General features: G+C 42.9%; 1 protein-coding gene across 5 annotated transcripts; it reads right to left on the bottom strand.

The window, feature by feature from the left end:
• Nucleotides 1-629: 629 nt before the first annotated feature.
• CREBRF (CREB3 regulatory factor) lies at nucleotides 630-27155 on the bottom strand. 5 transcript variants are annotated; one of them, XM_062003055.1, is made up of 10 exons: nucleotides 27056-27155; nucleotides 18035-18214; nucleotides 16921-17046; nucleotides 14972-16055; nucleotides 14352-14450; nucleotides 10252-10446; nucleotides 8183-8372; nucleotides 7664-7737; nucleotides 7141-7263; nucleotides 630-6899 (listed from the first exon to the last, which is right to left on the bottom strand). In XM_062003055.1, exons 2-10 carry the CDS (start codon nucleotides 18041-18043, stop codon nucleotides 6784-6786), a joined length of 2016 nt encoding a protein of 671 aa, XP_061859039.1. In that variant the 5' UTR covers nucleotides 18044-18214; nucleotides 27056-27155; the 3' UTR covers nucleotides 630-6783. The 5 variants fall into 5 exon arrangements, with proteins under 5 accessions (XP_061859039.1, XP_061859037.1, XP_061859038.1 ...); XM_062003053.1 differs by having other exon boundaries at nucleotides 14352-14453; XM_062003054.1 differs by lacking the exon at nucleotides 27056-27155 and adding an exon at nucleotides 26889-26931 and having other exon boundaries at nucleotides 14352-14453.
• Nucleotides 27156-27211: the final 56 nt, after the last annotated feature.

Genomic DNA, 27211 nt, shown 5'->3' on the forward strand with positions numbered 1-27211 from the left:
GCCCCCTGCGGGCTCCGGCGCCGCACACGGCCCGCGCCGCGCCGCCACTGCCGGGGCCACAGCGCTGCCCGCTGCGCTCGGGGGAGCGTGGCAAGGCACGGCCGGGGCCATGAGGGCCCTCCGATGGGTCCGTTCGCCCTCGCGAGCTAAAAACAAGGCCCCAGCGCAGCACGTTGCACGACAGGGGGGAAGCAGCGATCAGCATCAGGGCTGCGGCGGCCACTGAAGCTGCAGCTTTGTACCAAACAGCCCTGCCAGGGGTTCTGGCTGGCCCCATACAGTCTTTGCCCCTCAGCAGCAGGGAGGAGAGCCCGAGTGAGGAGGCTGTAGCCCTGAAAGAGGAAAGGGAAGGCAGCACAAGGGCCCTGTGGCTTCTTCCAAACACGTCTCTCTGGTCCTGCCCTCAGACCGGGGCTGTGCAACAAACCGGGTTTGGACAGAGCCAGCAGGTGCTCGAGGTGGAGACCACTTTCACGGCCGTTGCAGAAACCCAACCAAGGACTTGGTGGGTTACAGTTGAGGTTCTCCTGATGGTCCCATCAGCCTGACCCAGCAGGGGTTGAAATTTCCTTACCTAGCTCTGATCCCTCCCAAGGAAAGCTGCTGACCACACCAGAAGGCTGAGGGCATTTGCTTGACACACAGTTCGTTATCACTCCAAACAACGATTCCAGACAGCATTTCCTCCACAATTTTTATTTTAAATTACAAAGGATGTTGCATACATTGATGAATCTGTATCTGAATAGAAGTGCTAAGGGATCAAGGGTGACAGAGTAAACAAAGTCAATAGTTTAATTGTGCCTCTTTTCAAAAAAATAAAAACTGCACAACTATTAACCAACATTAAACATTGCAACTCTTAACATCATGCTTTTAACAAGGTAACTTTATTTTCTAACAGAGACAAGACTTTCATCTGAGCTCCAGTTGGAAGTTGATTACAGAGTATCAAGGACAGCATTACAATCATGACCCCAAGCATAGGCAGGTTACCACAAATGCTTTGCTTTTGTCTGTCAACCACCTACGTCCGCATGTGCCATCAGCCTTAAGAGTTCACCCAACCACAAATACTGAGCAATAAAGTTTTACTTGGACAAAATATTCTGGAGGACAGACAATTCAAATCAGAAGGTATGAATATCCATCATTATAATAAAACTAAGTGCTGCCACTAAGGTTTTAATCAGAAGATTTTGATGGGGTGGAGTGTGCTTTTGCCAATATCAAATCCAACACAGAAGTTTTTCCTTTCAGCAGCTAGTTAACTCACACAGATTTGACTTACACAGATACCCAACTACAAAATATTCTTAACTAAAGGAAAACTCCAAACACAGATGTTATAAAAAAAAGCTTGGAGGGTTTTTTTTTTAATGGAGAAAGAAAAGGAAAAGTGGCTTAAAATAGCACTGGCTCCACTTTTAGCTCCACAGCTCATTAGAAAGACAATAAATGCATAGTCAGTATTGCTCTTGTGGAAGTTCATGAATGTCTAAGAGGCTGAGGATTATAATTCAGTGCACACACACACCTTCTTATCATGCCAGAAGCATTGGGGGGTGAAAAAAACCAACGATGGCATATTGTGAAATGCAAGTCTGTAGAAAGACAGAGATATTTGTTTGTATGCCGCAAAGAAGATATAACCTAAAAGTGCCATCTTTCATTAATGACATTTAAGAATCCCAACTGATATTGGGAGAAATTCGAGAGTGGTGCTTTCTCAACATACTAATGCCCTTAATACAGTTAACAAGAAGAATCAGCCACTGAAGCAGTAACTGTTTGAAATGTAATTCGCACGATCCCTGGGGTAAACAAAACAATCCTCGGCTGTGTGCAAGGCTGTGTCAATAAGCCAAGACCACATCTAGCAGCACACTTAACTCGATGATTCCAACTGAAGCCTCCGACTTAAAATAAAATCATGATTAGACGTGTTCTTGAAATTCAGGTCTCAAGGCCAAATACAGATCCTAACATTCACGATACATAATTGGGTGATGCTTCAACAGAATTTCAGGAAGACTAGCAAGCACGTTTGAGGAACAGAATTGCATTTGCTATTTCTGCTGAAGGCAACTGGTATACAACCCTTTGAAATTCTCCTGATAAAGCCTTCTAGAGCTTTAACAACATCAAGAAAAATGAGGTTAAAATGATTTATGGAAATGAAAAAGCACATCCCGGTCTTTATGTGAATGAGCGAACTGATTGATTAATGAAGGCAAGTATCAGACAATTATTAAGGGGGGGATCTTTTTAAAACAAAACTGACACCACTGCATTTCAGAAGTTGATTTTAGGTTAATTAAGATACCCTTCATCCACTTCAGGGTTTTTTAGGTTGGGTGGGTTTAAAAAAAAATACCCCACAACCAAACACAAACAAGAAAAAACCCACAACTTTTTGTTTTCCCCTGTCCCTCTTAGTACGGAAAAACATCCATCTGTAAAGAATTAGGAACTGAACACAGCTGAGCCTGACTCTCACATCAGCTTTACAGCAACGCAACTTTGTTAAATCACAATGATTTCAATAAAATCCAGCCCATCCACACGTAAACATAGCTTTAGTAGTAAGTCTCATCCCACACCAACCAACCAACCAAAAGTAGTACTCGCCAAGTAGCAGTAAGTGTGTTCAATAAACCATAAAAGAAAGGATTAGCAAAAGGGGTTTTGGGCTAAAAACCACCCTTCACGAACACCCCCACGTTTTGCAAGGCCATTCAAACACTGGTCTTCCGTATAAAAACAAAAGGATTACTACCGAGAGAAACTGAAATCAGATCTATCCGGACTTTTTTCAGGATGCTTTTATCAGTTCTGCTTGAATTTCAGAAGGGTTTAGGTTTGAAGAGTTCAGAGGGAATGAAAAACATTGAGTCCTAGATGTACAAGTAAGGCACAATATAAAGCCACATCATCATCTGTCGTGAAGGAAGTAGGAAAGGACGAGAATCATACATGGTACAGTAGAACAAGCAGTCCATCAATTCAAAGTGTGGCACCTAAGTTCAGACTGACGAGATCTCAACAAGAGCAGTTATGACAGCATGCTTTTAACATGGAAACAAACTCTAGAGAATCCAGTGTATCAGAAAAAGGAAGAGCTTTTGTTTGTGTTAAATCAAAAACATAGACTTGTTTTTGGATATAGGATTAAAAGTGAATATTCACAATGCCTACACTCAAAAACAAACAAACAAAACCCCAGGACTCATTAAAGATCCACATACCATGTATGAACACTGAACGATCTTTAGAAAACGCCCTCCTCTAAAGATCATCCAAAAATGCATGCCACAATTGCCAAAAAACAGAACACGTACATTGGTTGGGGTTTTTGTTTTTTAACATCCTTATAAGGTTTTTTGTTTGTGATAAGTATACACTAAATGTATATATTTTAATGACACTAGAGGAAGCAGATTGTTACTGGCATTAAAGTACAACCATTTGTTTTGTTTTTTTTTCTAGACGGTTTAAATGCCACAGAGTCCCCTGGTTAAAATGTAAAGCTGCACAGCTCGCCTATGTCACCTTTATGATAAAAGTTAAACCAGCAAAAGGTCTTATCTTTTACTCTACATTTTACTGCCAGGTTTTATTTATATCAAGTATCGCTGCAGCATTCTGACCAGCCCAGAGTTAGCAGCAAGTGGCAGGAATCATATAAAATGCAGTTTCTTCTTTTTTTTTTTTCTTCTTCTTCTTTTTTAAATCTTTTTTGTTGTTTTTTTTTTTTAAACAAAGTGCTTTTCTAAGATATACATACATATAAATAGGTACAAAATAAAGTGTCAACATTAAAAAGCTCAACTATTTAAAAGCTTTAACTTAAAATAATACATAGAAAACACTGAAATGCGAGGGGTATGGGATTCACTAAAGATTCAAAGTCTGCTTTGAAATGCTAGACCAAAATCATATTCTGGTTTTCAGACAGAAATAAAAAGCTATAAAGTTATGTTTCTGCCCAGGATTTCTGAGCAGTAGAAATGGGGCTTTTCTTTTTGTAAATACCGTGTCAGTTTAATCAGTCACAGAAAGCTTTTTACCCAATTCCAAAGCTCTCTCAACGTTTTGCAGTGCCGCCTTGTCTGGCCGGTTTGGATATAGCATAAGGACCTATCTCTTATCCCAGCAGCGTCTTTATCCCAACGTTGCCCATCAGAAAGGAACAACAGTATTCAAAATCTTGGTACAGGCATGGCCTGAACTTCACAAGAGACATTCTTTGTCAGGTTTTGCTTGTTATGGGCCATACACATCGCCGAAATAACTGCGACATCAGCAGTAACGACATAGGAATACATCTGACCCAGCATGGAAAGCAGCAGCCAACGCTCACCTCACCCTACCACCACCACCTGAAACAAACACACCCACGTTCCACTCAAGATTTTGCAAGTCTGAAGTGGATTTACAAAGTTTTGCTTAAATTGCCCTGGGTATTCGTTCAGTCTCTTGTAAGAAAAGACTTTCTGTATAGCTCAGTAGTGGTATTTTGGCCTCCTCCTCCCTTTTGAGTCTTCCAAAACATTTAGACACAAAGTAAGCCGTGTGCACACTCACAAGCACGTGGCAGCACTGCCACCTTCATCGGCCACTCTTACTGCACTATTGCCCATCCAGACTTATAGGGGTTTTTTTTTTAATAGTACAAGCTTGGATATAAAAATAATCTACTTATAAACAAAAAGGAATCACAGTACAAACACAGACCAACTAGAAATGAAGTGGAGAAATTCCCCAAAGGGAGCGGGGAGAAAGCCTTCATGGACTTTTGCATTTCTATTTTTTCAGCAGCTACATTTGAAAATATTTGGTATTTCTATTTTCAGTAAACAGTGTTTTGTCTTCTTTAAATAGGGAGAGAAAGAACAGGGAGGAAACAGGGAGGGGGAACCATGAAACCAGAGAATGATCTTGCCTTGAGATAAAGGACTTTCTCATCAAAGGCTAAAGCTTTTAATCTGTACGTTAACACTGACTACAAAGCCAACTCTTATTAGCAGAAGAGCAAATAAGAACTGTGTGTTAATATTCCTCGGTCATAGAAACTACTGAATTAACAAGAATAAGTCACATATAAGTCTGAAGAAGCTAGATTTGAAATACCTGTACAAAAATATAAAAGTCTATAAACTTTTTTTTTCTTCTTCTTCTTCCTGTTTAGTTTGAAGCCTGTGTTGATCCTTGGAAACATCACATGCATAATAATACATCGACTGGAAAAGTGGCAACTAAGGAATTAGATATCTGTAGCTCTTTTTTTGTTTTGTTTTGTCATGTTTTCTCTTTACATATATACACATTACAATAAAAATAATTTCGTTTTGGTTGTTTGGTGGAAGTATACTACAACAAGCTAAATAGGAGTGGGGGGGGGTTTTTTGTTGTTTTCATTTAAATTCTCAAAGTCAAAAACTATTTTACCAATAGCTTACTAAAATCCAAATATATTAAAATCTCCTACAGTTAAGTGCAGAGGAAAAAACAAACAAACAAACAAACAAAACCAAACCAAAACCAAAAAGGATTTAAAGACTCTGAGACGGCCACCAACTTATCTACCATGGAAGCGACCTACAAGAACAGCAAAGTAATATTGTTATGTATGAATGCTCCTTCTGTAGATAATTGGACCCAAACGAAAAAGTTCACAGTTCAGTAAGATCCCTAACCCTGACCTTTAATTTTTTTCCTTTTTTTTTGTCTTTTTTTTTTTGTCATTTGTTGTGTTTTTTTGTTACATTCAGTACAGTATCATATAAGCTGTGCAAAACTTTACTTAGACTGGCAGTTCGCCATATCAGTTGCATTTGTCTTTGGTACAAAAATAAACAATCGCATTAATGTGCAAGTATTTGTTTTCTTCCGGCCAAAGTACCGAAATTGAGTTTTCTAGAGCCATCTTTTATACAATACATAGACTCTGTGGCATATATCTACATTTTCAACATATTCCTATATACATTCAAAAATTTTAAGAGCTGGAAACAAATACATTAAAACCTATAATCTTACCATCTATACATCATGGTTTTTCCCCTCAGGGTTTTCTTCATACAAAACTTTACCAGCTTATACTGATAGCTCTCCCCCCAAAATACAAGGCACAAAGAATATACTTTTTTGTGGTTTTTTTTTTCTCTTGCTTGCACAGACATTTAAATACTATATTAAGCTCAGAAAATTAAAAGTCTTATATGGCACACTAGCTCTACTGCCACGTGTGCTATGTACAAGTTAATGGTTGCGAAGAAAGCTTACTGGGTTTTTTAAGAAGAACAAAGAAAATCCAATTATTTGTTTAAAAAAAAACAAACAAGAGCAAAAAATACTCCCTAAATCAACAGCTTTTACCAAAAATACACTTCCTCTCTTTATCCTTGGAGCATAAACCTGTTGCAATGTCTGGCATACGCTAAAAATTTTTACTAGCAAACCCAAGTTTTTGCTTCTAAACCAAAAGTGATATATTCTGGTCCTATATAACTTCATTTAAAAAAGAATCCTCATTTCTGCATTTAAGCTTAAAGCAGCTTTGAAACTATCTGGAGTTTATGGTCCAAAAAAAAAAAATGCTGTTCAGCATTTTATATCATGCTTTGATTTGTGTTACTACATTGCAGTTTAAAAACAACGGAACCTAACTGTAAGTGTTTACGTAATGCTAAACTGACATGCAGACCAGAATGTGATTTACAACGAAGTACTTGACAGCACAGGGAGAATCTGACCGATGAGAACAGCTGAAGTCATGCCTTAAACTTTTGCCATCGGTATTCGTAGCCCTACAAGGCCCCCGGTGGGGTCTCCTTCTGCAGTCTTCTCTAAAACTTGATTCACAAATTCTGACGTCTGTCCAGCTACAGGGAGTCCTAAAAAAGGAAGGTAAGGAAATGTGCTCTAAGGTTACTATTCATTGCATGTATCTGTACATTCCTGGAATTAACACAGAGCCAATGAACACTTTGGCTAGTAGCCAACCAAAAGGCAGAGACAGCTGGAATTAGGAAGTGCTTCTTCCTTTTCTCTAGACCTGATATTGCTGACAATCTAACGTGTCACAGAGCATATGTCTCTCCACATACATGCAAATACATTAAGTTTACTGCTTACCAAGAGTGTCTTTAATAAGTATGTTCAGCTTTTGCTCCATGTTGACTCCTCTGTCGTCCTTAGGTACCTGCACCCGATTAACTATTTCTTGTTTAATGGAGTTGATCACAAACAGTAAATTATCTGCAAAGAAAAAAACCCATCGATCAAATTTACAGCATATTCCCCCCCGGAGCAAAAGAAATCCACAGTTGTCCACACACTGTAAGCATCAGAGGCATCACATCACACTGACTGTAAAATTAAGATGTAAAAGTTTACATCTGTAAAGGTATTTTCAAAAATATTTCCACGCCATGCACACATTTACGTCATGTACATCTGCAAAGTAGCTCAACACTGCAGGTAACCCAATCTACGTACACTTCATGGAATGGACTGGTTTTGTACCAACAAAATCGTTGGGTTCGTACCAACTCTGTTGTCCCTATAAGCTGCCAGGTATGACCCAGGTTATGTGATGGTGCAAAACACAGACTTGTCCAAACAAAAGAGAAATTAAGACGTGAAGAGTTGTATTTACCATATTCCGTGTTGAGACCCCAGAGTTTTACTTTATTGGCTTCATACTGGGCTTTCTTTTTTAGTCTACAAGCCCTATAGTAAGAAGAGGGGAAGAATTAGAACACTAACAAAAATTCCAGAACACTACGAGCATCTGCTTGTTTGCCACACAAACTTATCAACCAACACTCCCAGAGCTGTGACTACACAATCATCTACCTACTCACTCGCCTTCACTCTAAGCATTCTGCTACCTACATGTTTACATTTCCCACTTGTGGATTTTATCACTGTATCAGTCATTTGCCCTGCAGCTAAGTAACCCAGCTTCCAGTGGAAATGCGCTGTTGTCTATGGAACAGGCAAACTACATCTCCAAAGCACCAGCTGCTCTGCTTTTTGATAAACTGGTAATTAGCCCATTGCAGGAACTGCCATGGTGAAACAGGAACTCTTGAGGCAAAAATTAGTTGGATCTTACTCATACAGTTGTATTAATCTGAATTTACTCATCTGTGTGGCATTATCCAATGTATACCTGGAAGCCAGCTTGTTCTTTTCTTTTCTTGACCTTGGTCTGGCAGTTAAGGGAAGTTCACTGACTGGCGTCAGGTCACTGATCACCTTATTCAGCTTCCTCAGCTCATTACCAATCTGCAGAAGCTTTCTGGGGTTGGGAGTCAGGTCTTCTACATCAGTCCTCCTTGACTTCTTTGCTGCATATTTGCCTGTTTGAAATATGCAGAGAATTAGGTTGGGAAGTGACACAATATGTACACAAACCTCTGAAAAAAAAAACCCACCCCATTCTTAAATGTGTGGGGTTTTAGGTGCAGTTTCAGTTCCTTTGTTCATGACGAGAGAATGTACTGGAATTGTGTGATCCCTATGGCCTTTCACAATAGACAGAACATTTCCAGACAACTGCTTTGTACAATTCATATTATATCCAGATCAGATAAGAGCAAATAGTGCTGGCCAGGCTACTGGATGTAACAGATGGTATTCACACAACTGTGCTGAAAAACGTACATGTCAAGTTTAAACCCAGTTGTTTTGCCCCACTTGTAATTTGCCAACTTACGTGTTCAGCCAATATATCCTCTAGCACACTCAAGCTGACTAAATTCCTACATAATCTTATTGCTGAAGTTCTGTATTAAGAGTGTTGAGGCCTGGTACACATAAAGGCTACTGAACCCCTTTTTCATGTATTTAAGACCCGGGTTTCCTGAAGAAATGCATACATTTGAGACAAAAATCTTTATTCCTTAAGATTCTCTGCCACTGTTATGTGTCCGTTTCTAAACCTCACTTCTATAAAATATGTCAGTTGCTCCAGACTTACATTGAAAATGTTAATAAAACTAACAAAAGCTGCTACAGAAACATTTACCAGAGAGATGGCAATTTAGGATGATTTATCTGAGGTAGGAGATGACCTTGGTACACATCTGTATATGAAAATAAAGACCTCCTAGATGTGTTAACAATCTGTAGCTTCTGGAGTGTTTGATCCGACGTATCTCTTGCACATGCACTGGACTTAAAGGTCACTCAGTACTCCAAGTGTCTGGTGGGACTGAGTCCCAGAGGCATGTTTGGTTGGTGGGTGTTTCATAACAAGCACAGATATAAGCCTTCCTAAGAAGAAGCAGCGATAGCAACCTTAGGTACTGATATTTCTCTACAAGATAAATAAACATATATAAACTAAGGAGATTGAAAAGAGAAAACTTTTGCTTTCCCTGAATAAATCTAGAGGTAACAACAAAACCAAAATCCTTTGGTTTCAACTGCCGTGTTAAAGAGAGCAATTTTCAACCGTAAGGGAATGTCAACATCACCACCAGGAAAGCTGCTTTTATTTTCTCCTCCGAAGCCAAAATCAAATAGAGCAGCCTACCAAAGAGGTCCTTGAAGAAGAAAACAAACATTACTCCTAAGAGTGGTTTGTTCTGGGTGATGTTAGTCATGGGTGCGCTACAGCAAATTGCTAATCAAAAAGTTATGGGAATAAACCACAGTTATTAGACCAATGGGTTTAAGTTCCTAAGAGGATATTTTAAAGAAACAGTTTATTCAGAGAAGAGTTAACTGCTTCACTGTGCTGCGTTCACATAGCTGAGAGAAACAAGTAGGGAGGAGCAAAAACAGACAGTTACGCCTTATTGCTTGTCCTTTAGTTCATGTTGCAGTTAGTGTGAACTTTGGATCTGGGGTCACTTCCAGCTCACATCTAACACAAACGGGACTGCAACTAACAGCTCCAAGGAGCAAATATCAGTCAAGCAGCCCATCCAATATGTTTACAGTATGGCACTGAGAAAATTTTAGAGTTTCCACTGAAAGCCCTTGGAAGTTACAATTCTCGATTCACCCCCCTTCCTCTGGAAGAAACCACACTGAAAGTTGCTACTGTATGTTCACTGTGCCTTCCTTGGACACCACGAAGAACTCTGCTAACTGAGCAACAGACTTACAGTGTTTTAATGATTTATTTTCATGGCCAAAAGACAACTTCTCGGCACTTGCAAGTATAGGAGTTTGGCTACCGAGTGTGTCAGAACAAAAGACATTCACTTGCAACCAGGACTCTATTCTTACCATGATGGAGACCATTCTTCTGATACATGTTACTGGGTAACGTATCTCGATTCCACTCGGATGGCCTCAGCATTCTTTCTTGTTGCGATGGGGTTAGCTGCTCACTGTACTCCCAGAAGTATCTTCGCTTGCCTCTTTTCCGACAGGATATTGCAGTCATTTCTTTTAAATCCTCCACAGAATCATTTTCATACCCTAAAAGGATGTATTGCATGGTTTATATAATGTTGACAAAACTGTTTCTGGCCCTTTAATGGAGGACAGAGTATTCAAGAGCAAAACCACAGTCGAGGCCTGTTTTACATTATCGAACAGACTTGGTTTGCAGCGTCAACTGCAACTGGCAACTTGCCTTATATCCAGGGACAGACATTGATTCAGTGATGGTGCTTCATTAGTTGAAAAGAAACAAATTATTTATGCATTGAAAGCCCCTTTACATTCTCTGACCTCTTAAGCTCTATTGCTCTTCTCCCCCACAATCCCATCACAGCAGTGTACAGATAACAGCTGTTGGACACTGTTCTTCCATCCTTACAATCCTCTCCCTGAGTTTGCAGGAGCATAATCCTAACTTGTCTCCAGAGTTTAATTCATCTCTAATCAGAAAGCATGAGAAGAGAAGCAGACAATAAAGATGGATTAGCAAAAGATCTATAAAGAAAGCAAAATCATTCAGTCATAGAATATTCAGAGTTGGACTCAATGATCCTACTGGGTCCCTTCCAACTCCTGCTCTTCCTTAAGTTTTAATATCAAACCACCCACCTCTATTAGGCTACAGGAGGAGGGGGGGGGGGGGCGTCTATTATCAGGGCAATGACCTAAAGCCCATAGCAAAAGACCATCCAAACTGAAGGGATCTAGACACAAGCAGTTCAGTATCTTCCTCAGCTCTTTAGTGGGACGAAATGACTATCAGTCAACCTGCACAATATTTTAGAGGTGTACTGTGATGCACTCAATATGACAAACTGTTTGTGAAGTACGTGGAAACTGTAATGCCATTAATTCATTGCATCATTAATGCCATTAATTCACTGCATCAGTATTTACCCTGCAGTTATGTAAACACAAACCACGGTTTTAAGCAAGTGGAGGCAACTTATACTAAGGTTAAAAAAGCCCAAAGCACTGCACCACCTTTTGTACTAAAATGCTATGAATAGTTCACATTTACTTTAAAAGGAATGCATTTCAAACCATCACATATACTGGGGAGGCTTAAGGAGAAGCCAGGGACTGTAAGCTTAAGCCTTGACCCCGTATGTTTGAGCTCTGCTTCATCTTTTACCAGTAGCACAAAGAACACTTTCTTCTTTTAAAACAGTCCATTCAATTAGTCTGTTTGCACTTGAATTAGCAGTTGAAAGAGGAAAACCAAACTTTCTTGCTTTGGTCTGACTCCCACCTCGCAACCAAAAGTATGAATAAAATTTAGGTGTGCAGAATGATGAGATCAGTTCTGAAGTTCTGTTTCTAATCATTTCATCGACTCATTTACTTTGATTCTCGAGTTTATTAAAAAGACAGTATTTTAAAGGCAAATCAAACAAAAAAAAATCATGCTTTATAAAACATTTTCTCTTGTATAGCCAAAATGATTGTTACAATTTTCATGAACTATAGCTTCAAATAGCATAAATATTTTAACTGTACTTCCATTTTCCCCAAATGCTGTTTGACACAAGTATCAAAATACTCTTAAAAAACCCACTTACTTTCCACTTGAAAAAACAAGGCAAGCTATGGAACTCATTATATAGACATGTATAAATTTACCCTGTCTTCATGATAACACAGAATTAAGCCAACCAATGAAAACAAATCTCTTGAAGAGCCGATGTGTACAAATGTACAAGGTTAACATCAAGACTTCCTGTTTGCTTATTTAAACTATAATTAAGTTAGCAACTTAAATTATGTTGAGTTAGTGCATCCTGCCTTGGAACTCTAACATTGACCTGCTTTCCTTTTAAAGTTACACAGAATAGGCTAGTGTACAATGTCCTAATCTAGTCTGTAACATACAGGAGTGCCACAAATCACTTCAGCTTTTCTGCACTGTATTCATCTTCCTTGAATTCTCCTCTTAGCACTTACTGTCTTTTGCAGGCTTCTAAGAAATCCGAAGGAGTTCTATTTAACTTTCAAGCCCTTTGCAGATCCCACCTACAAACCTTTGTTCTCATCCCTATCACTTTAGGTTTAAATTCACCAGGGCTAAACTAAGTAAAGCAGAGAACAGGATAGACATGAGTTCTGCATCTTAAAAGATTAAAAGCAAAAACAGCCTCACCAAAACAAACCAGGAAAACCCCTTTTCTTTGACCATTTAATTAAACTGACCTCTGTCAAACCACTTATGAGTCTTTTTCCCCTAGCTGGTGGTGCAGGTGTGCAGAACAGAGGCAGTGCAACTTCTTTAAACAATCTTCATGTCTCTAAAAGCACTCTCCCTCCAGCTATTTCTCCTCCAGTGCTACTGAAAACTGCATCAGTTGTTCCATCTCCCATTTCTGAAATCTCTTCACTATTTGATGGGAGAAGCAGTCATTTACAAACATTTCTATTAAATGAGATAGGTAAAATATACTAGTCATGGCAAACAAAATCATAGGATCATAGAATGGTAGGGGTTGGAAGGCACCTTTAGAGATCATCTAGTCCAACCTCCCTGCAGAAGCAGGGTCACCTAGATCAGGTCGCGTAAGAACGCGTCCAGGTGGGTCTTGAAGACCTCCAAGGAAGGAGCCTCCACACCCTCCCTGGGCAGCCTGTGCTAGAAAAGTGCTGGAAAGTGCTAGAAATGTGCTAGAAATGTACTAGAAATGTGCTAGAAAGGGCTAGAAAGTGCTAGAAAGTGCCTGGGTTGACAAGTCCCGTAACAAACTACCCTTGCAGGTGACCAATATTGCTCTATCTGTATCATATGGAGAATAAAAGTATTGTTGCCAAAACTTGTCTGAGAGCCAGTCACATATTCAGTTATTTCTCCAAGTTCCTGAAGTTAAGTACGTCTCAGTATCTCCTCAGACAACACAAGTGCTTTAAGAAAGCATTTCATGCGCTCCAAAAACACGCATGAAGGAGAATAAATGAAAACAAGCTGCATACAAAATACATCAGAGGGTCAGCAATAACTAATGGGTTTTTGTCATTTATGAGTTCCATCCTCATTCTAGATTTTTAATCAACTGAATTTGGTTTCAGTACTATGGAAGGTTAAATACCCCACGCCAGGCCTATTTTTAGCAATCCCATCCATAATATTTACCTTTACTGCAAAGGTTAAAAAGCAACACAAAGCACATAGTGACACAATTTAAACAGCTGGAGACATTATCTTCTAATATAAACAAAACATATGGTGAAACTTTTAGTATCACCATACTGGAGGTGAACAGCTTCATTCACTTGAAGCTCCTGCGAGCTTGTCCAAGTGCCTCAGTTACTGCACTGCACGACACAGTGGGATTTAGAAGGCCAGAGCAATTGCTCGTCAGGAACACTTGAACAAACAACAGTTAATGGAATTCCACCAGCTGAAATCCCAGCATTCTAACATGACATCTCTTTTTTCAAGGTTAGCAGGCTTACTGTGCAATGTGCCTCCGTGGGCTGCAAGGCGCTGCGCAGCACAGCAATCATCACAGAGCTGTAATAGCTACTCAGAGCCCCAGAAAGGAGAGGGAGTTCAGTTCAGAAGAAGGGAGGAAAAAGGTTTTAAAATGCTCACAAAAATGTGTTGTGTACATGTAGAAGTAACATAAAGGGCATAATGCTTAATATGTTTCAATGTCAGCTCAGGAAATCGACTTAGAAAACAATTCAATCTGGGAGTTCATCATGACCAGCACTAACAAGCAAGCGTTAGGGAAGCTGTTGTTTTTAAAAGGGCAACATTTCAGCTGCTTCCCCCACCTCCCCCCAAGTTACATATTGCCAAATGTCTGACTATCTTAATTCTTATACTCTACTACAAAGCATTTATAGAATGTGAACATTTGAATACTTTCTATAATTAAACTAATACTTGGTTACAGTCCTGTCCCTTTCCCTTCAGAGTTTATTTTTTCACAACATCACCGCTTTGTTACCTTCTAGCTGAAGGTTTGTTCTCATTTCTGTTGTTAAGGCTCCATTTCTACATGCAGAAGACAGGAATTCAGCATCCTTTGAAAACCCACTAAGAATTACTGCTGAAAACCACCAAGAAACAGTTCTATTAGTTTCAGTGGTAGGGATTCCTTTGGATTCTGTGGAAAACATTACCTATATAGGAGAACTTCAGTAATTATGAGATTATTTCTCTCCAGCTATTATTTCATATCAGCTAACTCTGGATAAATTCAACCCTCAGCAACCTACTGAAGCACTGGAAGGCTCTGCATGTCCTATCATCAAGCCATGAAAAAAGAAGACAGCAATTGCAGGCAGCTGCTCTACAACCTTAGGCTACAAGCTAGGTTTCCTGAATTCTCTTATTATTTTTGTTGCATGAGCACAGTTTATGCATTTTTTTGGTCAAAGCAGGGCAATAGAGCCCTTGTAGACTTTTCATTAATTACATTTTGCAAAGCACTTAGACAATCTGGGACGACAGTTCATAATTTGAGTGTTGCTCATCTGTAACTATAAAGGATTCAAAGGCACTTTTTCCCACTTGGCAGGCAACTCCGTTATCCTCCCTGTTAACAAAGTGCAATACTGCTGGTACCTGGTTCTGAGAAGGTGTCGCTGATGTCATCATCTTTATCATCCTCGTAATCTTCTTCCTCATCATCGTTTTCAGACAGCTCGTGCTCACTGCCAAATCCCTCGTCATGGTCCTCATCTTCAATATCATCCTCATCATCCTCCTCCTCCTCGGGGTCTCCTTTGGCTGACTGCTCACCCAAGCTGTCTGTTACAAAAAGAGAATAGTTGTGCTCTTCTTTCTTCTGTGAAGAATCCGACACTGATGTGCTGGCAGAAAGACTGCTCTCCCCCACAATAAGTCCTGGGGTTTCCTGGGGTGGACTGAGGAGCAGTTCTTGAGCCTCTTTAAAAGGCAAAACAGGAGGCGTACTGTGACCGTGAGGGGACTCGATTCCTTTTCTTTCTTGTCTCTTTGCTACAGCACCACAATAACAGGTGTTTTCCTTCGCTGTGTCAGCACGTGTTTGGCTCAGCACCGGCCTGCTCTGTGGCAAAGGATTGATCTTTACTTTTGCCTTTTTAACATAGTCTTTACATTCCACATGAATGTTCACCTTCTCGTTATTGTACACGTTGGTCTTCACCATGATTTGTGTACTGGAAGCAGGCTGAGTTGCAGGTTTGCTTGCCTTCTGAACACAGTCCGATAAAGGTGCCTCAGCCTGAACGTTCTTGGAGGAACAGACTGGGGCTGCTGCTCTGGTTGCAATTTTTTTGCCGGGTAAGAAAGAATTTAACGGGTTTTGTTTTACGCTGAACAGCAAATCGGGGTAATAGAGTGAATCAGAAACAGGTTGGGAGTCCTCACTGTTAAGCTGAGCCAGGGTTGGTGTTTTGCTTATCACCTCTTCGTCTTGGTATGGACTTGAAAAGTCATCAAGGCCTAGGTAATCCACCTCTTTTGTTCCCCAGATGTCACAGCTGGTTAATTTAGTGTACTTAGTTAAGTCTTCACAGTAAGTGTCCCACTGCTCCCACTTTGACGTGAGAGCAGCTTCTTTGTCCAGGATGTCCGTAAAAGACTCCAAGTTCTCAAGGTCTTTGCAGTCCTCCATTGAAAGTAAGTTGTCTCTGGAGCTTTGCTGATAGTCCATTTCTCTGTCCTGTGCATAATAAGACGAGTTCAAAATTAATACCACAAAAAGTATCAATCATCTCTTCCCTCTACTTGATCTAGTATGGTGAGCTTAACTCCAGTGACGTGTTAAGAGCGATAACGTAGGAAGATACCTCCGCTTCCAACTGGAAGCTGTTTTTGAGGGTCAGAATGAAGTCCAGCTTCCATGCTTCATCAGCAGAACTCTCTGAAGAGATGGCTAAAGTTACAAGTCAAATGCCATTGGATTCTTTTCCAATGTCACTGCAAATTCAGCTGGTCACCAGGAACTAGTCTAGTACCATTATCCATGTACTTAAAATACAAAAGACATCACAGGCAAGCTACTCCAGTCTCTATTAACCTAGGTCAATATTTGTTGTGTCCTTAATAGAACATGCTCATGTTTTCCAGTTCCTGGAAAACCTCATTCTAACATGATCAATTAATGACTGCGAACTACCTTTCCCCTTTGATGCAGGGGAAAAAAAACCAAACCAGGAATGCCAGTTCAAGTAGCTCATGAGTCGACTTTTATTTGGCTTCCCCTGCGTTCACAGCTTGGGTGAAGTAGCATATAGCTGCTCTTGCAGAAAAGACTGTAAGGAAGAGTCTCAAGCACCATTACATAACATCAACACAGCTCTACTTGAGACTTGGATGTCAAGCCTCTCCTGATAGCTGGCTGTAACAAGCATCTATTGAGGAAGCATCACATTTGCTGGACAAGCAGTCTCTTCGCTAATCAGTAGCTACAAGTAATGAATAATTTTCTAGCATTCTTGAACAAACACCCCAATTTATTACTACACTAACTCAGGGTATTAGTCAAGGAGAGGAAGTTAATGGACACACACAGAAAGATGACCTACCAGTTCATACATGAAGTCTGGATCTGAACTGCTTGCCAAGAGATCTGTGCTCATCAGAGTCTGTTCTGAAAATGCATGGCTCCGAAAGGCGTCCCCAAAAGGAGGGTCCATTCCACTCACACTGGGCTACAACAAGATTGATACTGACATTTGAAGCATGCTATAAAAAAAGACATATTCTTTTCTTCAACAAAACATACAGAGTACTGCCATTTCATCCATGCCTCTGAACTTGTGCTGCCCTTTCGTCTGGAAGGCTTTTACCTACACACATAAGCAAGACGCTTCTCGGAGCGAGAGAATGCTTTTAAGAGCAGCTAACAACATGCAGCTCTTTAATCAAAGGACACATTTGTATTCGTCATATAGCTGCAACAGCATTGCTCATTCACTCTTTTTTGTTGGTTTGAAATTCTCATGGGTTTGCCAAGTGTAGGGATATGTTAGCATTCGTAGAGGAGGAGAGCAAGTACTGGCAAGATCTGTGAGTATCAACAGGCGCTACACGCTTGCAGGGCCTTCACCCTAACACAAACCACTCTGTGCTAAGGCAGTGTTGACTGTTTTTTAGAGCCATTAGAACTCAGAAAACTTCCACCTGAGATGGTAACAAAAGCAACATTTATTAGAACTAAATCAAGAGTGCTAGTCTCTTGAGAACAAAGTGGAGCTTTGCAAAAAAACCCATTATGCAGGATGCCTGGGCAGCAGAGAATGGGCAGCAAGGTTTTCTGCTACATTTAATTCCAGGCCTCTATTTCTCTTCTAGACACACTCGCCCCGAGGGTTGGGAAGGGAGAAACACTGCTCTGCTGAAAGTCATTCAGTGTGGTGATGTGTGAATCACTGCAGTAATAAAAGGCTGCTCTCCAGGCATCCACCCTCAGCCAGACAACAACTTCGCCTTGTGAACAAAGACAGAACCAAAAGCAGCAACTTAGCTTGTGCCATATACACCACCATGACCCTGAAAAATATACACCACTTCACCTCCTAGAAATCTCTCTGCTGATGCCAGTCAAATTTGCTCTAAAAACTTTGTGGGGTTTTTTTTCTTTTACAAAAAAGGAAACAAAATTATTTGCAGAAGCAAATAAAATTGTATCAGACTTACCTGAGGCATTTCCAAGCCCAGATTCCCCAAATCCAATTCCAAACTTCTTGTTTTATTCACCTGTAGATTCCTTTCCAGCTTTACTTCAGTCTCAGTGAGTTTACACAATCCATGCAATGAAATTTTTCCTTAGGATAACTTCAGTTCACCCTGTTGGAGCTCTTCTATTTGTGGACTTTTCTATATAGAATAAACACAGCAAAACCCCAAGGAAGTGAGTAATTCTTCACCAAAATGTAGTGCTTAAAAGACAGCCAAAGTGAAGTAAACACAAAAATTTCCCCCGAAAAGTGATTATTCCTCGTGCTGGAATGTACAGCAATTTTCTTCCCCTGCCATCTTTCATCAAATGAAAAGCCACAGATGATGCAAAAGAGTTCCTGCAAAAACCTTTTTGGTCGAGTTACATTTTGTTGCTTTTTTTGCTCGCTACCGAGACCATGAGCTTTACAGATGTAAGAAAAGAAAAGCCTGCCTAATTGGAAATAATGACTAGCATGCTGCTGGGTATACAATAGAGGGGAAAAAAATCTTTATGACTAATACAACAGAGCCAATAAATTCTAAAAATGTCTCAGGCAAACGTCTCAAAATTCTAATTTCAGAATAGGCAGTGATATAGTTCCAGTGGTATCTCCTCCTTTTCTTAAGCGATTAATCCATCCAGCATGAGATAAGATTATACCAATCACTCACACAGCAACATCTAGTGGCAGAGGATCACAGCAAGCATGCTCACCCTCCTGCAGCTGGAGAAGGGAAAAGACCGACTTCCCCAAGAGAACAAATTACAAATGCTGTCAAATTCAGAGTCATCTAATAAAAAACCAAATCTTCTCTATTCATTTCAAGTAAGGCACATGAAATCGGCTCAGCCTATCTATTAGCAATTTTACCAGTTTAGTAGTTTCTACAGACCTGCTGCTACTTCAGCTATACATCTAAAAACTTTTCAGAGCCTCAGACGCTGCTTAATCCTGTGTTTCTAACTGTGTCAGGGGACAAAAAGGGAATGGTAGAAAAGCAAGCAACTTAGTACAAACATTAGTAACTATATCTACGATAAAAGTAGGGCAAAAGACTTGTAAAATAACTAACAGGAAGTCAAAAAGAACAATGTTGTACCAAAAACAATAACATAGAAAAATAAAGTCATCCATGGTATCAGACTGTAGTATCTAACGTAACTATGTTGTCTTCAAGGACACTGTTTTCCTGCAGTCTTGCTTGCCTGCAAGATCCCCACCCTTATATAAAAAGTCTCTTTAACAAAAAAGTTGCCTTAGAGGAGCATAATCAGAAACTGGCACATCATACTTGTACTTTATCAGAATTATCAGTTAAAATAGATTTGTTTCTTTGAGCAGAATTCTTCACTCCATCAGACTTCAGTGCAATCCGGTCAGGCTATGCTTATTCTCTTGTTTTGAATAAAAACTCCCAACTAATAAAGTAAAAGTGTTCTCCTCCAGCAGAGCTGCCCTCAGAACCCTCCTCCCACCAGCACATGACAGCATCCCCGTGATGATTCCTACTTTCAGATCGTACCGCAGCTACTTTATTCCGTTTGGCATATATACCATCAGACTGTGGTAAAAAACAGACACTATGTAATAAAGCCTTTACCTATCACAATATATTGCTTTTCAAATAGCAGCTAGAGTATCAAGAACAACAATTACAAGAGCAGTTATACCCAAGTTCTCAGCCCCATGCTACCACTGCCGAAGCGAGCCATTCCTCACAGGGCCTTGTGTCAAACAAGAGCCAGTTCCTTTCCAGCAGATTTCCTCTCTGCTCTAAAACTTCCAGGGAACTTCATTTACTTAAAGTAACATTTAAAGCTGAGCTTGTGTCCCAAAGTAACATGCTTCATCAGTCTCTGTCTCCTTTCACACAGCAAAGGCCTGACTGCAGCAGAACTAGTCCTTCCCATCCTGGTAATGCAACATGAAGGACTGAATCACTTTTCAACCTGGCCTAGCTTTTAAAAACAAATAAATGATGTAGGTAAAGAAAGAGGTGAGGAGAATATCATCTAATGTCAATCTACACCTGAGTACTATCTTGCTTTCTTTCCATACAGAGTGGCAGAGAATGACGCCTTTGCATCAGAACATCAGGTAAATGCTTATCAAGGACAATACCAGAACAGCACCAGCGTCATCTGCACTCACATGGGAGACTGTCAGAGTTCTGCCACTGCACAGTACGAACAGGAAAGGAAGGAGATGGTTGCTGCTTCTTTACTGGTTATTCTTTGTCATGGTTTCGTTGAAACATGTACCTCAAGCCATTCCACTGTGTCTGGTGCACAGCTAGGAAACGGGAGTGAACCTTCATCTGTACTGACACCGACTGCAGTAAAAAATGCCTCCAGCCACCTGGGAGCTTTTGGATCATTTAGAAATCTTCAAAATAGACATTAAACATTCAAAATACTTTTAGCATCTCAAAGACTGGAGTGATCTTTAGCTATAAACTTAGAGTACCATTTAAGAATGACAGTGTATGTCTTTCCAGGTCAAAAAACTACGTACTGATTGCTCCTGTCATTCCATTTGTACTTCATTCTTGACGTTTTTTAATATCAATATTTAAATGCGACTGGAATCTTATTAGGATTTATTCAAACATTCTACAACAGAAGCTCTATGGAGGAAGGAAATGTGGAGAGGCCATAAAAAGAAAGATACCACCTCGGGGAACTGCACAATCCAGGCATGCTTCACGCTCCCAACACAGCAAACCTGCTTCCATCTGCTTTCTAGATTTCCCAGAATCATCAAGACCTTCTCTAAAAGACTCCCAGTGTTCACACTTAACTACTCGCAGTTTTGGATGAAGTGGTAAATAAAGACATATAGTAGGAAGTCAACGACACATATGGAAGCACAGATGTAAAATCTGAACTCCTTATGAAAGAAAGTAACTTTGTAGACTGCAGTTGAACTCCCATTTTCACTGAATTTGTCGTTACTGGTGCTCTCAGACTGATTTAGAACAGAACAATACGGCCGTTACGTTATCTATAATGAACAAGCATTTGAATGAACTGAAAGATTTGTGGCAGAGCTCAAGAATAGCAGTATAAGAATTACTGGAGATAACTATAGCAGGAATTTCTACTTCAGGACATCTTTCATTAATGCCTTACATCATCCCTTTCCGAATGCAGAGATAGAGGTGAAATCCTGTAGTTGCTTCACAGCAACTGAACCGCAGGTGGAACAGAAAGCCGGAGGTGCTGGGCATGGTGCCACCACTCCTTTTGGCAGCAGCCTGCGGTTAAATCAGATTAAGGTGATTAAGGAACCAGTCCCTGAGTTGGATCTGTGTCTGTAGGTTCTTGAGTCTCATCAGGGTAGAGCTGTGCCCCTTCTCCTGGGAGAAGGCTCCCTCGTTCGCTTGGGCTTGAGGAAGGGCAAGACACCTCGGGAACTGCCATCCTTAACATCTAATAGCTGATGGAGGCATGTAATGCATATATGCATCGGTTAAACTCCCCACCAGTCATCAATAAGTTACCAAAACCTGTTCTGTAACCGTTCATTAATCTAATGACAGATCCTAATAAAAACCCTCTGCCTTTGTATTTACTTTCTGAAAACGTGCATTTAGAATACTTTAATGGTGGTCCCGAGACTCTTGGGAAGGCTGAACTTTAGAGAACCTAATGGCAGGTTTATTACATGACATTACTGATGCAGTAGCACATTTAAATTGGCAGGCAGCAGGGTCCAGACTCCAAGCACGCAGCACAAAGGTGACGCATGGCAGTTACAGTCCAAACGCCACTTCCCTTGAGGAGAAAAAACACCCTTCTGCGACAACACTTTCTCTCCAAAGAAGCCCCTACAAGAGAAAAACCTAAACCCAGCAGCTTTCAGTGTGACAACTCTGAAAGTCTTCCTCAGTCACCTGTATGAATCATTTGTACCGTGGCTGTAACTCAAGTTGCTATTTCCGTCTCAATTCAGATGTGTATTCTGTAGGACTTGAAAAGCACACGGAGCTGTACCATTTGGTTAACTGTACAGTGCTTATTATCACAGCCACTAAATGCATGTTGCAAACACATTACATGAACAATTACACTGCTCATGATCGATGCAGATAAAAAATAGCACATCATGAGAGCCTGTCAATACTGAACCTACAAACACAGGCTAAAACCTTCAAGATGAATCTTGGGAGAATGCACTAAACCTATGCCATGTGTTTGAAGAGAACCATTAAGTACTACACAGTGTTTGCTGCATTTGGACACTTTATGAAGTACTACAGTTAGAGATGTAAGAACTTCTCCTACGCTGCTCTTAAAACTTTTGTTTTCCTTCGACAGCTTGTGCCAATTTGCTTCCTATGACAGAACATATTCTGCTCGATGTGGTCTCCAAGTGCAGAACATTTTTCTTACTTTGTTTCTGAGTGTGATGTTCTTGTTGTTTTGTTTTTTCTCTTCTTTCTAAATGATTCTTCAATTAGTCACCAGACTTAAAGAAGTACTTTTCTCCCCCACCATAAAGTTTTCTTTTGTGTTTTGGGGAGGGTTTTTCGAGGGTTTTTTTCATGGCAGGTGAGCAAAGACATTCCCGTCAAAAGTCTTTCTCTGCTTCCATCCTCTGTAGCCTCAATTCCCCTGCTCATCTAAGACATCATGCCCTTTGCTTTCTCTGTCCTTGACAGCAAACATCTGCTTAAGCCACTGAGATCCTAAGTTTGATGGAGCACTGCCACTAAAAAAGAACTAAAGACATGAACACTGTTTCACTTCTTTGAAGCGTCTTCGCGATCTCTGTTCCTCTTCCTCTGCTGACCTTTCTGCCTGCTCCCCCCCTTATTATTTTTCTAATCCTGCTTGGCCACAGCAGACAGACTTCAAGATCTGGAAGTGATACCACAAACCAGAAGCTCTGGTCTCCAACCAACACATACAACACTTTAAGTAAGAAGGGATGATGGATTACCCCAAAGAGCATAGCACTACATTCTCTGTTTAATAACCCTACCCGCCAACGCCAGCAACCCAGCTTTGGAGGGGGATGTCACTTCAGCACAACTGTGTGAGCACACAGGCAGATGCCAGTAACTCATCATCATGCAAGAGGCAGAAGAAAAAAAGTGCTGGGTTTGTTGTTTGTTTGGGTTTTTTTTTAACCAACAAACAACAAATGGCATCTATGTATTTTATAACAGCTACATCCAGAACAACATTTTCCTACTAGAAGCATTATGTTTTCTGTATGTTCTGGAACAGAGAATGAGATTTCATCGTTATCTGAATGCCAAGAGTGCGATGTGCAGCATATTGAACTTATTAGAACTATATTAAGACACTTCAATTAATTATAAAACCCTGTTTACAGTTAAAATCTGAATTGCATAAACCTTTATTGAAATACTACCATAGAGTTAGGAGAGCTGTTTGCACAAGAGACTTAGCAGTAAGACTAACACTCAAATTTCCTTTGGAGCCAAAGGTTTCCCCTGAAACAGAGCATGGCCAAAGCAAACACAGAAAACAAAAGCAAAACTAGACACGAATTTAGTTTCCATTCTCCAGCAACATCCTACATTCACACAGGGGGTTGTTTCAGTATTTTTTTCCAGACTGTGCAAAGCCTTTCAAGGTAAGAAAAAAAACCCCAAAACAATTCTACAGTTCCCAGGAAAAAAAAAACCCAAACCCAACCTGTTATGAAGAAGGGAATGGTACAATCTAGTCTACTCTTCATACTGCAGAAGTATGGCTTGCTACACTTTTGTTACAAAGGGGTTACCAGCGCATCATACTTTAAAGCCAGTAACGAATCAGAAAGACACATCAAAATAGTTCCCCCCCCCCCAAGTTCAAAACCAGAGAACTAAAAAACAAACCAATACAAATCAGGGAAACTACTACAGCAAGGTCTAAACATTAAAATGGATGATTTTCAGAAAACCTTCCACTTGACTTTCAAGCCAATGCCAGCTTTCAAGTGCTTTCAGACTTTTTGAAGCAACAAATCTCTCTGTCAGTCTTTCATTTAAAAGCATTGTTTAAATAGGCTTCACTAATCACACAGCATGGACATGCAAGTCATGGAATGTAAACCAGCGCGTTCCCTTAGTTATAGCACACACAGCGGTCTGTTACTTGGACAGAACCACAGAATGGAAGGGGTTTGGAAAGGATCTCTAAAGATCATCCAGCCCAACCCCCTGCTCAAGCAGGTCTGCGTAGATCAGGTCACACAGGAACGCGTCCAGGCGGGTCTGAAAGCCTCCAGAGAAGGAGATTCCACACCCTCCCAGGCCAGCCTGTGCCAGGGCTCCCTCACCCTTACAATCAAGTAGTTTTTCCTTAAGTTTACATGGAACTAAGCTTCTATTTATTCCCAATTAATTCCCGTTAATGCTCAAAGGACTCCAAACCTTCATCCTTCAAAAAGCTCTTTCACCACTCCTGTTATTTTAAAAACCCCACGTCAAGGACGTCCAATGGCTTCATGTCTCTGCTACTGATTTCTCTGATCAGCTAATACTCTCATCAAACAGGGTAATTCTTTCTTTGCACGGGTTACGAAGCACAGTGTGAGGTCTCAGAGCTATTATTCGTACCTCTAAAAAGTACCATCGCTGAGCACTATTTCTACCAGAACACTTTCCTGCTAATACAATCTATTTCCTATGGAATTGACTTCACATTTGATTTGCCAACAACAACAAAAAAAACCAATCAAGTTTCTAAAGCACCCGTGTCTGCTCCTCTGTAATTCTTACTATGAAAGCTTATATATAATAAGAATAATTAACCTTTCCCACAAGGACACTTAGAAGCGCTTGGTTAAGTGGCTTTAGGTGAAAGGCCTCTTTATCATCACCTTTAAAGCATTTGAAAGATAGTATCAGAATCTGGTTCTGTTTTGCAGGTGATTTATTGCACGATTTCGACAAGATACCCTCAAGTGGCAGCAACACAGAAGATTACTCTCACTTTAAAGGAGAAGTTAACATTTCAGCTGGCACAGATGAATGACTGAAACTGTCACCTGCTTGCTTAGAGAAACCCGAGGAAGAGTGTGTGTTTTACACGGGAGTGTGACACAGTGAATTCTAGTCTTAAATGATCTTTGATGTCTGATCGATTGGATCAAACGATGCCCTAGGGAACACCGCGGGCTGGCGTTGCGTTGAATCACCGGGAGGAGACCAGGGCAATGCCAGGGATACCGCGGGCATCCTTACAGAAAACCACATCCAAGCTACCGGCCTTCAGGGCCGAGGGGAGCAGAGTTCAGGCTCCGGTGGCGTGAGGGGCTTTCGGCGAGCTGCCCCCGCCTCACCGCAGACGTGTGGGGAGATGCCGAAAGCCTGAGACACAGCCGCAGGCAGCTCCTCGGGCGCCCCGGGGAAGCTCCCGGTATTTCATCCGTGAAGCCTGTGGGAGCCGGCTCGGAGCGGGAGGGCGCGGAGCCGGGTCACCTGTGTACGGGAGCCGCCTGTCCCCCCGCCCCCCGGGGCTGTGCACCCCCAGCTGCGAGACTCGCCCCGAGGCAAAGCGCTGCGGAGGGCCGGGGCCGCGGGCAGCCCTCACCGGCCGCGGGCAGCCCTCACCGGCCGCGGCCCGCACCGCGCCCCCGCCCCTGACCCACTAACACACCTCCCAGCCAACATGGCCGCCCCGCCAGCCCGAGCGCGGCGCAGCCTAGCCCGACCGCCGCCGCCCCACCCCGCCCAGCCCCGCCCTCCCCGCCCGCTCACTGGCTCGCTCCGCAGCCGCGCGCGCTGCCATTCGCCGCCGCCCACGCCGCTCACCCGCCCAGCGGCCCTTTCAAGATAGGGTGAGGCGACATGTAAACAAACCCCCTTCCGCCGCTCCGGAGGGCACCGGCCGCGGCCCCGGCCCCCTCGGGCCGCCCCGAGCACGGCGGAGCGGCGCCTGCCCGCCCTCGGGGCCCTAGGAGCCCGCGCCGCCCTGCCCCCGGCCCCGGTGGGGCGGGAAGGGAACGGAGGGCTCCGTTGCCCCGCGGGAGGCAGCCCCCGCCCCGCGGCCCCCGCGTGGGTTGGGGGCGGCCGGTGTAGCCTCTGCCGGGCGCGCCCCCCGCTGCCGGGGGAAAGCCCCTTCTCAAGTGGCCGGGGCTGCCGCTCACCGTGGGCCGGTGAACCTCTGTACTCTCCCCCACCCACCCAAGTCAGTTACATAAAACGCCCTGCCGGAGCGGGGAGAGTCCCTCCCGCCGCCCTGCTCCACCACTCGCACGTTGCCCGCCGGCCCGGGACCCCTCTCCGCCTCCTCTAGCCCCACAGTCCGTCCTACGGACAGGAGCCGCCCCCTCGGACACCAGTGGGCCGCAGTCAGAGAAACCCCTCACACCCCCAGGTCACCCCCTGGCCGTCCCGAGCATTCAAACAAGTCTACAGCGGAGGAGGCGACTAGGAGCCTGAGAAGCAACAGAGTGCGGGGACCGGCCCGGAGTGCGGCAGCGCCGAGCGCATCGGCACCTCTCAGTAGGGCAGCCGAGCAGCAACCAGAGCCACCGGTCTCCCCGGCAGGACGGCGCTTTCCTTTTCCCGGCGCTTGCTGCCAGACTCGCTTTCCTTGTAAAGGCACGGGCCGCTCCTGACGGATGGAGGCTGGAAGGGGTGCTGACAACTCGCTGCTAAGCCCACGCTCAGTCCCCTGCGCAACCCCAAGCCCCTGCTGCCGGGCCCGACCCCCCAGCTCCAGGAGCTTGACAACCCCCCGCCCCTCGCACAGCTCCTCTCCCGCAGCACCGGCAGCCACACCCCCCCCCGCCGAGCGACAGGAGCCCGCTCCAGCTGGGCACCATCCTTTCCTCCCCGGCGCCCGGCAGCCGGGCAGACACACCTCTCCCAGCGCCCCGCCGTCCCCTGCCCGCCACACACCGCCAGCGCCTCCTTCCCGCCGGGACGCCCTCCGCCCGCCACCGGGCCCGCCAGCCGCGCCTCCGCGGGCGGCCCCGGGGCGCCCCGCAGCCCCCGCGCCGCCGCCCCGCGGCCCCCGCCCGCACTCACCGGGCGGCCGCGGCTCAGCAGGGGGCGCCGCCCGGCGCGCTGGGGCCCGGACCCTCCATGCGGCTGCGGGTTTGTTTTGTTTATGTCCCTTCCTGACGGGTTCCCGGAAATCGCGTGACTCGCCCCCCTCACGTGGGGAGGGAGGGAGGGGGGGAA

Source organism: Colius striatus, chromosome 9 (assembly GCF_028858725.1).
Source record: "Colius striatus isolate bColStr4 chromosome 9, bColStr4.1.hap1, whole genome shotgun sequence".
In the NCBI taxonomy this organism is placed as follows: domain Eukaryota; kingdom Metazoa; phylum Chordata; class Aves; order Coliiformes; family Coliidae; genus Colius; species Colius striatus.